The following is a 16,907-nucleotide window of genomic DNA, read 5'->3' on the forward strand; positions in this document are numbered from 1 at the left end:
CACCTGCCCAAACCAATCGTGCCAAGGGGCAAAACGAACCAGAGTCTGATTTAGCAGGACTAAGTCAAGAACAGAACCCTAGAACTAGAACAAGGATTAAGTCCTTTCAGTGTAGAATCTAACCATTCAGAGTTAGATAAGACACAATGCTACTTGGAAGATCTTTTTTAAAAGTGACCTCCACTGAAAATTCGAAGGTTTTTCCTTCTCCGGTAAAGCTGTCATTTAAAATAGCGGACCCTCAATTAAACACACACACACACACACACAATAAAACTTGTTCCCCTGTCAGATTCTCCACGTAAACCTAGTCTATGACCAGAATATTTGGCACAACACACATTTATGCATAAGCACACGCATAAGCAATTAACACCTTTTTTCATATAAAGTGCAGTGACGCCTCTTCCTCCTTATGGAGCAGTGAGACACTGAATTGTTTACTTAAGTGTTGTGTCTTCAAAGTTTAGAGGTGTCTCATTGCAAAACCTGCTGGTGGACTAATAAAACTGCTGGGCGTGTGTGTTCGGGCTGGCAACACTTCTGAAATGCATAAGTCTGTCTTGGTGTCTGGTTTAGGGGCCATGAAGAAACAGCCCTGTTTTCAGAGGGGGTTATAAAACGGTGCACATTTCAAGCCAATCGCCATCAAAGGTATTTCACACAGCAATAACAACACCTGCGCTTCACACACTGCGATGAGGAGGTCCCATTTCCAATAGCCTAAAAAAGAATCTCTCTCTCTTTCTCGCTCGCTATCTCTATCCCTTCAAACTATTTCTCTCCCTCTCTCTGTCTTTCTCTCTCTCTCTCTCACACACACACACACCTTCCTCCCTCTTGCTGTAGTGGCTGATTGTCCTTCAGTCTGTTTCTTTTTCTCTCAGTGTTTTTTTTTTTTTTTCTCTTCTTCAAAAGACTGTTCTTCACTTTGACATCTCACACTCTACCTCATCTTTCCCTCCATCTCTCTATTTCTCTCTTACCTACCTTCTCCCCTTCCCTCTCTTTCCTTTTGTTCTCTTCCTCTCACTTCCTCTCCGCCCTTTTATCTCTCCCTTGTCCCTCTGTTTTCTTCTGTCTCAGTCTCGCCTAGCTTTCTCTCTCTCGCCTAGTCACTCTCTGACTCTCTTCTCTCTCGCTTTCTCGCTCTCTCTGATGAATTCTCTCTTTTCTTCTGCCTTTCTTTCCATATCTCCCCCGTCAGTCTTTATTTCTTCCACTCTACTTATTTCTTTTCATTTCCTTATTTCTCCTCTCATGCTTTCTTACTTGCTCTTGAGCTTTCCCTCTGTCCTCTTCTCTGCATCTCATTTCCTTTGACTCTTCCAACTTATTCCACTTTCTCTCAATTCCTCTCCCCTTTGTCTTTTTTCTATCTCTCTCAGTCTCTCTCCATTTTTACTTATTTCTCTTGCTCTCTCTCCTTTTACATCTTTTTCCCTCTTCTCTCTCTCTCTCTCTCTCTCTCTCTCTCTCTCTCTCTGTTTTTTTTTTTTACTAACTTTTTCTTTCTCTCTTTCTCCCACTCTTCTGCCCGTCCCCTTCTCTTTTCCTTCTTGGTGACTCTCTCGCTTCCTCTGTCTCTTTCAATTTTTGAAATTTTTTCTTTCTGCTTTCTAACTCTCCCTCTCTCCTGCTCTTTCTCCCTCCCGATGTCTGTCTAACCCACCCTCCCTTCCCCCCACATTTCCATTTTTTCTTCACTCTCTCTCTTTCTCTGTACGTACCTATTAGTCCGGTGTAGGCCACTAGACAAGCTGCATAGTTGCCCTGCTTGCAGCCGCTGGCGGACTGGCCCTCGGGCTGGCAGTCGTGCTGAAATTGGGCCAAACGAGACCTGCAGGATAAACCACAGCACACAGTCCAGAGCCCTGATCAATAACAGGCTGAGCGCTAATGACAGAGGCAGTCACAACAACCGACAATACACAGCAAAGCTACAGGACGATGATTACAACTGACACAAGAAAACGCTGATGCGTCGAGACACAGTCTGTGATGCATCAAGGAGACAGTCCTCCACCCCTCCACCCCCTCATCCCTTCATACTTACAGTTATGTGAAAACCGTTTAATCCATTACACTTGTAAACTCAGTAATAACTGGAGGACTGCCACTATTGATTGCAGTAGTAATGGAGTAAACTACTGATTATTCTGATGAAGTTCAATAGCAAAGCAACAGCATTGAAAGATATTTCATGCAAAAAAAAACTTGATAGGTAAAGGTGAAAACCTTAACTTTCAATGGAAGTCAATGTAAAAAGATTGTGTTCAAAGTAATTTTGGAGCATTTCTATTGGTCCATTCATCGTGTATTTTATATAATGTATCACGTTTATCACATATTTTATATAATGTAAAAAATAACTGACCAATTAAATCAAAAAGTCAAAACCAGCTAAAATGTATTTAAAATGATCATTATTACCATTGAAACTTCAGATTTTAAATCAATCATTTTAGTTACATAATCCAAGTTTACCAGCACACAAAAAAACTTTTTTTTCCCACAGTTTCAGTCTTTTTGAAATCCAACTTCTGGATATGATAAACCATGCTAACAGACATTTACACTCCCCCACCCGGCCCATTCATTTCTTTTAATCCTGCTCTTGGCGGCCTACAGCACTGCACAGTTTCAAGCATTCCTTGACGCAACACACCTGATCCAGCTCATCATCTGATTATTGAGCCCTTCATGGGCTGGATCAAGTGCATTGAGTACTTGAAACTGTGCAATGCTGTGGGCCACCAGGTGCAGGATTAAGAAATTCTACTTCAGGACACTGCAGGATTACGAAACATGGACATTCAGGGTTTTTTTGTTTTGTTTTGTTTGCTTGTGTCTTGTCTTGTCTTGTCTTCATTTTTAGTACTATTAGGATTTCAATGATTCATGATTTATAAAGCGTTCCTTTTCTGTCAAGAAATAGCATACATACTTAATATAAACAAACAAACAAAAAAACAAACTAAACAAATTATACAGATGGAGTCAAAAATATCCAATGTTCAAAAATACAATTTTACAGGAGAAAGAAAAAAATAGTAATATATATATATATATATATATATATATATATATATTAAAGTAAAATTTTTAAAAGTAAAATAAAAGTCATTTGGGAGCATTTCTATAGTACACCATTCATCATGAAATTAATGAATGCCACAACTAATATTTAGTTTAACGAATCTTAGAATGTTGCACCTTTTCTGAAATCAGCACAGGGTCAGAAAAACATACATACACTCACTTAGATTATTAATTCAGTGGTGCTGAAAGTTCCAAAATGTCTTTTAACTTGCCAAGGCCTCTCAACATCCCGTCAATGATCGTGACTGACTACAGCTGGTAGCCTCTCTTCCACACTCACTGGATAAACCAACAAACAGTACAATAGGAAAGCCCAAGGACCTCAGTGCAGATCTGAGAAGAATGATCACAGGTTTTTGCACAGGTCAAGAACGTCTCTAGATTTATGTCTGTTCTTACACTTCTGTGTAAAATTGTGAACCTGTATTGATTTCAGAAAACCCTTAAAACATTCAAACCAAATGACACCAAATGTCTTTCAAATTATTGAAAGCTCAATATGTCCATTAGGATTGCATGTTAACCTGAATCAGCATAAAAATGTGACTATATAAGTCATAATTCTTATTTAAAATCCTATTTTTCTCATGGACCACAGTCATTACCCTGGCCTCACCTGAGCCTGATCACTGATGGTCACATCCAAAGCTCTCAAACAACCATAAGATTAAGTAATACATATCACTGATCAATAAGTAGCATATGATTGTTTGTTAACTTTTTCGATTCTACAACAAGTTTTCCAGATGCTTAGATATTCATTTTTCATTTTCCTCCCCAGTGGCATCAGCTTGTTTAAGTCCAATGGAGATTAAGAGGAAAAAGATGAGGGGGAAAAAAAGTTACTTTATGTTATAGTGAAACGCTCTCTCACTTTCTCCAGCGGCCTTTCAGAACCCAAGGTCTCACTTGTTCGTTCAGTGAAGCTGATACAAGGTAACACAAAGTTCTTCTTAACCGCCTACATAGCACATGCTCGTCATCCGGGGTTAAACTAGGCCTGAGTGTCTCTTTGGTTTATGTAAAGGCAAGTTCCTATATTATAAACTGATGGAATGTAAACATATTCTAATACAATGCATTCTCGACTGGACTAGCCAAATAAAGTCAAATAAAGTTGTCTTCAGTTAGTAGTAAAATATATGCCATGCATTACATGTATTTCTACAATAGGCCCACTTCAAGTAATTCAAATAATCAAGTAATCAAAAGCCAGACATCTCAGTCAAGTGAATTTTGCCAGAGATTTCTTAGTGAGAACTGCCACTTAATAATGTGAGATAATGTGAGAAACTTCTAATTGCACAAATCCATTTGTTTTGTCAGCACAGAACAGCATCAAATATTTGAACAATGCTGACATATTTTCTAACACTTTTCACATCCATGAGGGCGTGACTGGAAGCTGCAAGTTTCATCTTACCAGCCAAACAGCTGAATACCCATTAGCCAGTAATTAGCCAGTAGCCGTAATATTAATAAACTCAGCACTCAGTATCAGTGATGCCTATAGATTAAACACTTAGTAACAGTAATATTCATCAACTCAGTACTCAGTAGCTATGCCAGCAAATTCCGCCCTCAGTAGCAGTAATGCCAAGCCATTCAGCACTCAGTAGCAATAATAACCGTTTTTTTAGCACTCAATATCAGTGATGCTAGTAAAGTTAGCACTAAGTAGCAGTAAGACCCATAGATTCAGCACTCAGTAGTAATAACAGCAAGTCATTCAGCACTCAGTATTAACAATGCCAATCAACAAGTACAAGTTCTAAGTACAAAGAACTAAGTAGCTGTAATGTCTTCGGATTTAGCACTAAGTAGCAGTAATGCCTATAGATTCAGCACTAAGTAGCAGTAATGCCTATAGATTCAGCACTAAGTAGCAGTAATGCCTATGGATTCAGCACTAAGTAGCAGTAATGCCTATAGATTCAGCACTAAGTAGCAGTAATGCCTATAGATTCAGCACTAAGTAGCAGTAATGCCTATGGATTCAGCACTAAGTAGCAGTAATGCCTATGGATTCAGCACTAAGTGGCAGTAATGCCTATAGATTCAGAGCACAGTAGCAGTAATGCCAATTCATTCAGCACTATATAGCAGTAATGCCTATAGATTCAGAGCACAGTAGCAGTAATGCCAATTCATTCAGCACTATGCCTATAGATTCAGCACTTACTAGCAGCAATGCCAATTCATTCAGCACTCAGTGGCTGTAATTTCTATCAATTCAGCACTCAGCAGCAGCATGCTTGTAAACTAAGCACTAACTAGCAGTGATGCCTATAGCTTCAGTACTCAGTAGCAGCTTTGCCAGCAAATTCAGCACTCAGTTGCAGTAATGCCAAGCAATTCAGAAATCAGTAGCAGAAGTAACCACTCTTCACTGCTCTTTAGCAGCAATTCCTATTAGTCCAGTCCTCAGAAACTGTTGTGCCAATCAATTCAGTGCCCAGTAGCAGTAATGTCAGCCAATACTAGTACTAGTAGTAATCACAATCAATTTAGCACTGTAATGAATGTGTTTTTGTTCAATTTGTCATGTTCAAGATCTCTGTAATGTAGTTTTTACTAGTAGAAACTCTCAGTTCAGATAATGAAATATTTACTAGTAATAATCAGATCTATAGATCTATACACTTACATTTATCTGTTCCACCAAACTGTCCTTGTAACCCCTGTGTGTGACATGCAGGAGACTGACCTGCAGATATAGTCAGCTTTGCAGGTCCTCATAACTGTCAGGCAGCTGGGCTTCTCTGGCCCCTCGTAGGAGCAGCTGGGGACGATGGTCTGCCGGCGCCTCTCAGAGCAGGCCATGTCACTGCAGGGACAGAAGAGGAGCTCGTGGGTGTGCTCAGCCGGGACGCGGTCAAAAAAGCGCCGCAGGGCCTTGTTGCAGCGGGAGCGGTTGCACAGGCCAGACTTGCTGGCCGGCTTGATGCATGCGGACACGTACTCGGTGCGCAGCTTCTGGCACACGTCATCCACGTTGCAGGCCTTGGCTGCATCAAGGCAACGGTTCACTGTAGACATGCCCAGCTCAGATTCTGCAGACCAGAATAGAGGAGAGGGAGAAAGTGAACTGTAATGAGAAATCCCAGCAATCAGATGCGGAAATGAAATTATCATGAGCGAGTGGTGACCTTTAGAGCTGACATTATGGTCTGTTGACACAAACGCAGGGATGAATTTGGGTCAGACTTTTGCGTCTTGGCTACAATCTGGAACAAAAATCTGAGGAAAGGACATTGGATTGGAAAGATCTCCACGTCTCCACCACAAGTGAATAAGGTGAAGGTCTGCGGAACCCAAGGGAAATGAAAATAATCATCAAATCAATCATCCTTGCCTTGCGCCATCTTATTCTCTCTTTCTCTCCCTCTCTCTCTCTCTCTCTTCCATTACACTCTCTTTTATACAAATAGATTTTTGGGCCAAAAACGCAGCCAAAGCCTATCTACATTATCCGAGGAAGCAGCTTTGTTGGTGCTTGCGGAGCTGTGGAAAAAAAAACATGGGCCCTGAAGCAGATCTCAAATCAACAAATAGCTTTCACGGACAACCTGAATGAAAGGAGGATAATTTAAAGAGATAACATGGTGAAAAGGAAATTGCAAAATAAAGCTAATACATATTTGAGGCTGTTAAATTTCCCTCTTACATGAAATGTTACAAGATATCCAGGGCACAAGCACATCTAACTGTGCTTAGGGAAATATGGGCGCTTTTTTTGCTGTATATGTGGGATAACATGGGGGAGGTGTGTTGTCTTCCTCTGCCCTTCGGTTAGACTCAGCTGAGGCGAGAAGTAGAGACAGATAAATTCATCTGAACCGACCCGAAGGATTCAAAATGACTCACATGAAAAGCCATTTCCTTTCACAACTCTGTTAGTTTGGGTAATGGAAGCTGCATGAGCTCTGTTTAATTCACGATTAGTTATACAAATAATTGGGAAGAATTCAGACATTCACCTCCAAATTATGCATTGCATTGCCATGTATACAGAGAGAATCTCATCAGATTATTTACTAAAGCTCTTGAACAAGTGGCCTTGGGCAGGTGTCAAACAGAACATTCTTCACAGTCAGTAGAATAGTCAAAACACAAAGACAGTGAAGCAGAACCTCAGGCTATAAAGGATTCTACGCTGAATCCTGTGTCTGCTCTCAGGTTGACCCCACATAGCCAGTATCACATTCTGGCCACACACACACAGGACTCAGGTCCACACAGACAGCCAGCCACACTTTGCCTACTAAGAAGCCTAGATGGATAGATTACATTTTAGGCACCTGTGAAAAATCCGAATAAAAAATACATATATTAAAATACATGCAAATAGCATTAATTCAACATGCAGTGGTTGTACATCACTGTGTTCATTAAAATGTTTTAATCTTTTAAATCTCTCCTAGCATAAGTCTAGCATTAGTTATAGTTATCATTCAATAATCACATTTTTCCTTTTTTCTTCCACTATTGGGCACCTAAAACCTCTGGATAGTACTTGTATGTATACCATTGTAAAAATGCATTCTCACAAGCATCATGTGAAAGATAGACATTTGGGTCTGCTTTCACATGAACCCAGGTTTAGCAAACCGCTTGTGCATTTTTACAGTGGTCTGCACCAGTCAAAGGTGGTGTGCTTTACTGACTACTGTGTGCCTGTCCACTGGCACATCAGAGCTGTACTGTCTGCATTATCTGCCTGTTTAACATTTGACTGCTGACAGACTCTCTCATATTGTTTCTGCAGCATGAGCTGAGTAATGCTGCTGAATAGCTGCTGCATGCACTTATGGAACAGTTTTATATATATATATATATATATATATATATATATATATATATATATATATATATATATATATATATCCAGTACATCACATATAGGTGACTCTATTGTTATGATTGTTACGCATTTTCCCTATTTGTAACACATCACCTTCAAGAACTATCTGTTCACCTGCTGTCTAACAAGGAAATCAATGTTATTTGCTTCAGTGGCAAAACAATACATTTTATTTTGCCACATGAATCACAGAATAGCTTGATTGATTACATTCAAATGCACTACTAATTGAAACAGTAAATCGTAAAGACATAGAGCACAAGTAAGCCCTGTTTTATTGGGATGATTGTGAACATGCACGTGTCTCTGTTTTAATGTAACAGAATGGGTAGGATCATGCATTTATATGCATTTATATGCATAGGAATTGTCTTTTATACAGTGCTAAAGTAGTAAAATATTAAAAATAGGGTGTTTCATTTTGGTATTAATGTAAGCAAAAATAATGTTTTGTGGTGAGGATGTAGAAAAGGATTTCTTCTAATGAATCTTTAAAGAAGGTTATGTTTGTGGAGGTGTCACTGCACAGTAGAAGAGTGCATCACCACCACAGAGTCTACCAAATTTTCCTGAAGGTCTTTTGCAGTCAAAAGGGGGTTTTGATTTGTCTTTCTAGCAATCCTACAGCCAGTTATCTCAGAACATTTTCTTGGTCTTCCAGACCTTAATTTGACCTCCACCATTCCTGTTAACTGCCATTTCTTAATCACATTAGGGACTAAAGAAACATCCCCATTATACTGCTTTTTATAATTTGAGAATATAAAAATCTTCTTATAGTCTTCTCTTGCTTCGTGGACATCAATGTTTTATTTTTTACATTTTTAGATAGCTAGACAGCTGCTTAGAGAAGCACATGAATGCTGATTTGTTGGGACAAGATTTGAGGTGTATTTATAAAGCTTTGATATTTGCATCGCCTGACCTTTCCTAATGATGACTGTCATTATCCTACCAAGTTAATAAAGGTCTGAGATTCTGGTAAGAGTTTTCTGAAAGCTCAAATGTCATGGGGTGCCCAAACATTTGCACAGTGGTCCTTTTTTCACTTTACAATACAAATAATATCTTAAGAAAAATGTTTTGAAATGAAAAATTATACCCACTTAACTTAGCCAATGAATCTGCCAAAGAACAAGAAAAAGATTTAACATGATGTCACATGAGAAGATTATTCTTTGGCAGTGCAAATGAAAAAGATATAATGCCACAAAAACTCTGGTGCAGACTTCAAGTAGTTCAACTAGATGTGAAAACAGTAATACGTTACATAAGTTAAAAACTAAGTCTATGCAATGTTACTTTTAAATCTGGAGTTCTGAATTAAAAACATTATAAAGTTATTTTGTTTCTTGATAAGCAATCAAGTATGCAGAAGAGCAGAGCTCAACCTATTTAGAGAACGTCTAAAAAAAGCTCTCCTGTCTACCAGAATAGTTCTTTAGATACTAGCAGGCCCTGCTCAAAAAGGTAACATGGGAAATTGTCTTTTCAAGCAGGACCTCATTTACATTTGTTTTTTTAGAAAGTAATCAAGACAATTGCATAATGACCGAAAGCAGCAATGTGGTTTCAGGCTTTGTTGTAGTTTTTTGAAATATCTACATCACTGTTAGTGAAACAGCGGCTATAAATCATCATAAAATCATAACATTTAATGTGTCTATGAATACATTTAGCTGCTAGAAGCATAAAGCCTCATTACTGTTCTCAACAGATAGTTGTTGTTGGTGTGTCTTCACTAAATCAAACCCCAGCTGGATTTGACCTCTGCTCTGAGTAACTCATGTAATTAATACCAATTATTAAGGTATTGTCAAGCCTTGTAACAGCATCTGAGACACTAATCATGGGTGATTTAATCTAGATTGGCTTTATCCGTCTGCTGCTATGCTGGATTTGTGTGATTTATGCCTTGTGCAGCTAGCAGCTTCTCTGTTGTGGGGAATCTGAGTTTAATTTGGCTTGAATATTAATTGATGTTTTGTAGCTGTTTGTTATTTTGTACTCTCATTTTACGCTACAAATGCTGACACAGCGGTTGAACTCATGTGACATATTTTATTCCTATTCACCAGGATTGGGAAGCATAACAGTAACACCGCATACCGCATTATTAAAAAATACTGACGGTTTTTGGAAATGAGGATGATATTTCAAAATTAAATATGTTCTATACTGACAATGATCTATACCAAAGAAAGGAATTCACCATGATAGCAAGCTTTCTCAGTGCACGTCAGCGCTATACTGTCTGCATAATCTGCCTGTTTAACATATGACCTTTTACAGATACTGATATCCTTCTTGCAGAACGAGCAGCTGCTAATAACAGCAGTTGAGAAAGAGTGAAGCATTTGATATTGTGATATAAAGCAGTTTTGATAGACTGGGTTACCTAAAGGGTTAAAATCGAACTGATGCATAACACAAAAATAACACACCTAAAGTGAAGTAAAGTAAGGTCTAAAGTTAGCATCCCTGTTCTAATGCAACATAATGGGATAGAAGTAATTCTACATTTGATTGAATCAAAAATAAACTGTGTGAGGGACAGATCTAAATGTTATATATAATGTTAAAATAAAAACGTGCATGCTTCTATCTCCTTCCCATTTTTTTTTACCAAAGATCACAATAAAAACAGCAGAGTGCATTATTTGATGCACTTTAGAAATTGCAGCATAACACCAACTGAACCAAATAAAAATGTCAAAAAAGCAAGAAGCAAAGATTTATGTTTGTGACAGAGGAATGCGAATGTGAAGAAAATCCAAAGAACCTTTATATCAAGTTAAGATTCCTTAGACCACACTCACGTTTCTCTATTGCAGACATAGCTCTGATGCAGACGTAAGCAAATTATCTACTTTTTTAAACATAAAGTTGTTTCAAATGGTTCTTTGAGCGATGCCATACAGGAACCACTTTTGGTTCCAAAAAGAGCCATGTTTGTAAAAATATATATAAATGAGTGTTTTAAATTGGTAAAGAACCTTTACAAAATGTCTAAGTGAAAGTTGTGAGGCACTGAATTGATTCCAATTATGTGCATCATTATTTTCACACGAATGAGATGTATTACATCAATAATACTATATCTAGTAGTATATATCCTACTAAAATATACTACTGTCTGTGTCTCTTGTTATATCTGTAAGTTTTCTGTATTGGTATTGATACTGTCACCCAATTTCACCCAATGTGTATATATATATATATATATATATATATATAATATGATTATGTGGAAATGATGTATGCATTTAAACCAAATAAACGCAATGAACTCAACTCAGCGTAGACCAGATGTTGCGTTAGACTTGTCTTTGCCCATCATTTTGATGGACAGGGGCATAAAAATTCCATCATAATCTATGATTACCTGTCAGTTTGTTTCATTTTTTAATTATAAGACATTTAATTTTGCACAGATATGTAGTGAACTAACCTAGAAACATGATTAAACAATGTGTTTATGCATTTGAGATCAAAGACAAGACAATACATTAAAGCTAATTTAGATGCACAGCTCACTACCAACTGGACAGGGGTGTGAATTACTTAAACTTACGCTGTATTGCGCTCTGTGATGTCAAGACAACAGGTGGTCTTCAGATTGTTCCATCATTTTTTCAATGACGGAAAATATTCGGGTAACATGACAGGACATACTGCAAATTCATCCATCTGATTGTACTATCATTATATCTACCTCACAGGATCTTGGCAGTCCACAGTCTCAGCCTCACATAGTTGTGTGCAAAGCAATCATTACACAGCCACTATTTACTGATTTGAGGATTTCAAGTTTTCTTGTGTTTCCTTCTTTGTGACGCAGGTAGTTTCTGACATGTCTGAAGCTTTTAATACCTCCCAGAACTTCTGTCCAGTTACCATGGATCTTGCTTGCAGCTACAAAGCAGAAGCATTGGTTTACTTCTATTTGCAAAGCATTTTTGTCAAGTGCCCTTTTTTCTGTGCTCCTTCACAATTTGTCCCCAAACAGTATGGCCAGTGCTCACCAGAGAACTAGATCAATACTCATTTTGTTTTTATGCTTTATATTTTTGGAACAACATAAATAATGCACTGATCTTGAGCAATAGAAATCTGACTAGAAAAAGAGATTGAAATCCTCTATGGGAAACTGCCCATCCAAAGTCCTTAAATAAATAAATGAATAGCTTCATCTGTAAGTGGAAGGGTACAACTAACCTGGCCTTGGTTTTGCAACCATCACTCTAATTTGCGTTGAACACATTTGGCTTCATGTATGCAAGTCTATAGCATATGAGAGTTATGCCTAAAAATGCATACAGCTCACCTGCAGTGATGGAGGCTAGACGGACATAGTCATAACCTTTCTCCACTACCTCATATGGATAACTCTCCACCAGGTTTAGCCCTAAAAGAGACAAAGGCAAAAAAGGCATATTTCAGGTACTAACTAATTTAGACAAGATTTTTTTATTTTATTTAAAAAATAATGTAAAAGGTGCAGTAAAGTAAAGTAAAGTAAAAAAAAGTCTACTAATAGTAAAAAAGACTACTAAAAGTAGTTTCCAATGCAGGCATTAAGCCTAGCTCTGGACTATGCATGAATACAGTCCAACACTAGATTTAATCCCTTTCTGGGAAACTAAAGTGATAAAAAAGTGATTAACCTATAGACACCACAGTCACTGTCAGTGCTTGAATTTTGGACAGATCAAGTACTAACATAAATTACATTTTATAGATAATGCAAAACTTGATCACAAAAATGATTGCCATGATGATGATACATATTGCATCTCCAGTGATTCAGCCTACAAGAGTTCTTAAAGACACAGTAATAAGTACAGTTTGATCCTGTAGTAAAAAAAAGTCACAAGTGGACCATAAACATAGAATATGGATCTTTTAATGTGTCAATTTACGAGAACCCAAAGTGCTCTCTTATGTGTTTATCTGATGTTATTATAATTTATTTGACTATATTCTTATACTATTGGTGGATTTCTAATGTTTCTAATGTTGCTGTTTTCACCTTACCCATTAATGGATAATGTTTATTTGGTAGGTAGAAGAGGAGATATTTAATGTTGACTGAAAATAAATACTGTACACTTTTGTAATATTTCTAGTTATTCTGATTTCTGTGTGATTGTGTAATCAATTATGTAATATATGCACTGTAAAAATACAACAATTGTTCTAAGAGTAGGGTTAGGGTTAACAACTATTTTGTGATTGCATCATTGATAAATGTCTTAACCCCCATCTCACCATGTATGCCAGACTGGTGGAGACTCCAGTATATACTGAGACAGTTCTTCTCTTTTTTCATGCCGCGTCTGCACTGACAGCCGTGCAGGGGGCTGGAGAGCAGGGCGGACACAGCGTTGGCACACTGGCTCCGGGCTCCGGGACCCAGCTTCACACTTCCGTCGCCGGCCACACACTGCCTCAGGGTCCTGAGGCGTGGGCTGCAGGTTTCATCACTGGAGCACGAGTCCCCCGCCAGCAGGCAATCTCGACTAGCATACAACAGCACCTGCAGGGCTGTAGAAACAGACACATACACACAAACACACATTAGCCTCAGGACAGGACAGGACAGCTTTGTCAAGAGCTCCAGATTACAGTGATGATTAAATTTACACAGTTTTCCCAGTTGAAGTTCCCCAAACGAAGAAAATTAGTAAACACAATGTCTGAAATGTACTTCTTTACTTCTGTAGCTAGCAGGCAATGTAAGTAGCAGTGTTGACTGCATGCCTTAATCATCACACATTCATTTCAAACTGTGTGGAGATGGTAAGTAGTGTTGCATAGGTTTGCGCGTATGATAACTCAGCCTCTATGACCAAAAATGGTGAACCATTAAATGACTTTGAATAAATGATGTTTTAATTATTTATATATTAATATATCATAATTTGCCACAAGAGTATGATGATTTAGCTATACGGTTTCCATAGTGCTAACAGTACTACATGATCCCATTGCTTGTTAGCTACATTAAAGCTCCTGTGAAAACTAAAGGAGCAAATGATGCATGTCATGACTACATTTGCAGCCAGTACGGTTTTAGGCCTGACATAAAACCTTTTGCTCTGCGTGTTATCCCATTTATGCCTCTTGAATGTTTTAACCAAAAATACTGCCATTGTTTAGAAATAATTAATGATAGCTGATTTTGTTCAAAGGAGACGACAGCCCCCCTCCTCTAACACTGCCTTGCTCCTTCATTTATGTCTTGGAGGGGTATCAGCTTAAGCATTACGATATATATCGTCAACATTCTATTTCTGAAATGGCAACTTTACAGAAGAAAAAAAAACTTCTCCATTTTCAGTGGAGGTCAATGTGAAAATATTTTAATATAGATCCTTTTGGAGCATTTTTATTGATCATCATAAAATGGGGAAACAATATTTTGAGCAATTACCAGATTCAAATGATGTCAAAACATAGAAAAAATGCATCAGTAAATAATATCTATATATATATATACGTTACGTTCAGCATCTTCAGTTGCTATTTTGGATGTTAAGTCTGCTAATTGGCCTCAAACTGTGTCTGTAAATGCTTTGTGAAGACTGTACTCATACTTATATTTAGTAGATGCTGCATGTGTTGGAAAAGCAGTCAATTGATTTCACAAATCCTCTCACAGTTGGAAAAATTAAAACAGCGCAGATTTTTAGAACATGCTGAGCTGCGAATCCTGGAGATTTGAACTCGACTTTGCTGAGAGAGCCTGTTTTAATGCATTTTAATGACACGGCGACGTGCGAGACAATAGCCCGTTCCCAAAGCGAGGCAGAAAATACTAAGTAACTAGAGGCAGAAGCACAATCCTTCAGCTCGTAAATTTAATTGCATTAGAAAAGAGCTCTGGGCAAGGTTCAAACAAAAACGACAAGTGTGTTATTTTGAACAGATTTATGCATGTGGTGCAGTTCTGAACCTATGATTCTGTCAGAAGGCATCATCTCTGCACTCACATTTCTGGGCTATTGGGGGTGTAGGGAGGTTTTAGAGTTGCAGAATTATTCCTGTGAGAATGAAACATGGCATTTCATCCAGCGGTGAGCCCGCATTGATAGCTCAATGCTTCTGGACACATCTGGGGAACGACAGAACTGCACACGTTGAGCAAAGTCAGAAGTTCTGACAGGTGAGCCATATGCAGGCATTTCTGTGGAGGCAGCGCAAGGCTGGCTACCATGACTACACACATGAGAGTAAGCGAAGATGACAGGAGGGACAATGAGACTCTTCTTGTATCTTGCTGGAGCATTGTTCAGCATCGGCAACTGCGCGGGATTAGGGGAGGGATAAATGTGTTTGATACAAAGGCTGGCTAGCAATGCTGAGATCAAACCCAGCACAACACAAGACGATGCATTATTTAGATCTTACACATTTCACTATTCTCTCTCCCTCAACAAGAGGCATATAAATGAGGGCTACGGTCCACCCTTCCCACTTTAAATGTATTTCCACACCCGCATCCAATTTAAGTGCAGCCTTTGTTTATCTGAGCGCTGTGCTAATTGGTGGTCATGAGGAAGACACGTAGCAGGAATTCAAGAGGGAAATGAGAGAAAGCGCCTGTTCGTTAAGTGCTTCACAATGGGTCCTCCTGTTTGGCTTCTTTAACACGCCAGGATGATAATTGTCGCATTAATGATTGTGAATTGCTCAGTGATTAATGCAAGGCTCTTCCTTCATTAGGAAAAAAGCTGTCACTCTGTGCAATCCTGCCTCTCCGTGTTACAACTAACAGCCTGGTACAGGTGAACAGAGTTAATTGAGCGACTGGAGTCAACGCTGAATGCATACACTTCAGTGGAACCATCTTAATAACACACTCCTAATGACACTTTGTGAAAGAAAAAAATTGGTGACAAATTTATTGTAAAATTTTCAATATAATGTTAGGATGCCATGGTGACGCAGCAGGCAGTGTGTGTGCTGCACAGCTCCAGGGGTCTCCTTGATCCTCGATCTGGTCACTATCTGTGTGGGTTTCCCTCCGGGTACTCCAGCTTCCATCCAAAACCACATAGTAAGTGATTTGCCGATGCTAAACTGTCCCTAGGTGTAAGTGTGTGTGAGTGAATGGGTGTGTGTGTGGTACCCTGCGATGGACTGGTGCCCTTTCCAGGTGGTATTCCAGTTTTGCGAGCAATTGGTAGGCTCCGGACCCACCTCCACTCTGAACAGGATGAAGTAGATAAGAAGATGGATGGATAAATTTAACAGAAGTCTGTGCGTGAACGGATGCTTGTGGTACCATAATGGACTGGTGCCTTGTTTAGGGGGTATTCCTGCCTTATGCACAATAATTCTAGGTAGTCTCCAGACCAGGAAGAAGCCAATAAGAAGATGAATGGATGTAAAAGTGCCTCCACACTTGATGCATCCATCTGTAGATGGTGATGCAGCTGCAGCAAGTGTTCAGTGTTCAGAACTTCTTCTTATCAGCTAGTAATAATACTTAATATAATAAGTTTAAATGCATGTTTTTTTTTGTCTATAATTATTTTCTATATACTGTGCAACAGTTTCGGGGTGGTAAGGGGATATGGTGGGTCATGTCCGCCCCAATGTTTGAAGATGAATGCCTTTTCAATGCAGCCCTGTGATGACTTATTACATGGTCTTGTTGATTGCTCTTGGTTGTTAAATCTATTCATTTCATCTTTTTAATTCATTCATCTTATCCGCTTCTTTCTGGTCGAGGTCACAGTGGTCCCAAGGCAGAAATACCCCCTAGATAGGGTGCCAGTCCGTTGCAGGATATCCCACACACGTTCACTCCTGCCGAGGGTCAGTTTAGCATAGCCAATCTACTTACCATGCATGTTTTTTGGAAAGTGGCAGGAAACTTTTAGGAGCACCTGGAGGAAACCCACTCGAACCTTACATCAAACTCTCACAGACA

The 16,907-nt window shown here is 38.8% G+C and overlaps 1 protein-coding gene across 2 annotated transcripts in view; it reads right to left on the reverse strand.

The window, feature by feature from the left end:
* gfra4b (GDNF family receptor alpha 4b) overlaps positions 1-16,907 on the reverse strand; it is a 77,291-nt gene that overhangs the window by 12,962 nt on the left and 47,422 nt on the right. For both annotated transcript variants that reach the window (XM_072673582.1, XM_072673581.1), the window contains 4 exons: positions 13,238-13,513; positions 12,294-12,374; positions 5,810-6,155; positions 1,731-1,840 (listed from right to left, as the gene is read on the reverse strand). In XM_072673582.1, coding sequence (XP_072529683.1) covers positions 1,731-1,840; positions 5,810-6,155; positions 12,294-12,374; positions 13,238-13,513 — 813 coding nt within the window. The remainder of the gene's footprint in view (positions 1-1,730; positions 1,841-5,809; positions 6,156-12,293; positions 12,375-13,237; positions 13,514-16,907) is intronic.

Source organism: Salminus brasiliensis, chromosome 2 (assembly GCF_030463535.1).
Source record: "Salminus brasiliensis chromosome 2, fSalBra1.hap2, whole genome shotgun sequence".
Taxonomy (NCBI): Eukaryota; Metazoa; Chordata; class Actinopteri; order Characiformes; family Bryconidae; genus Salminus; species Salminus brasiliensis.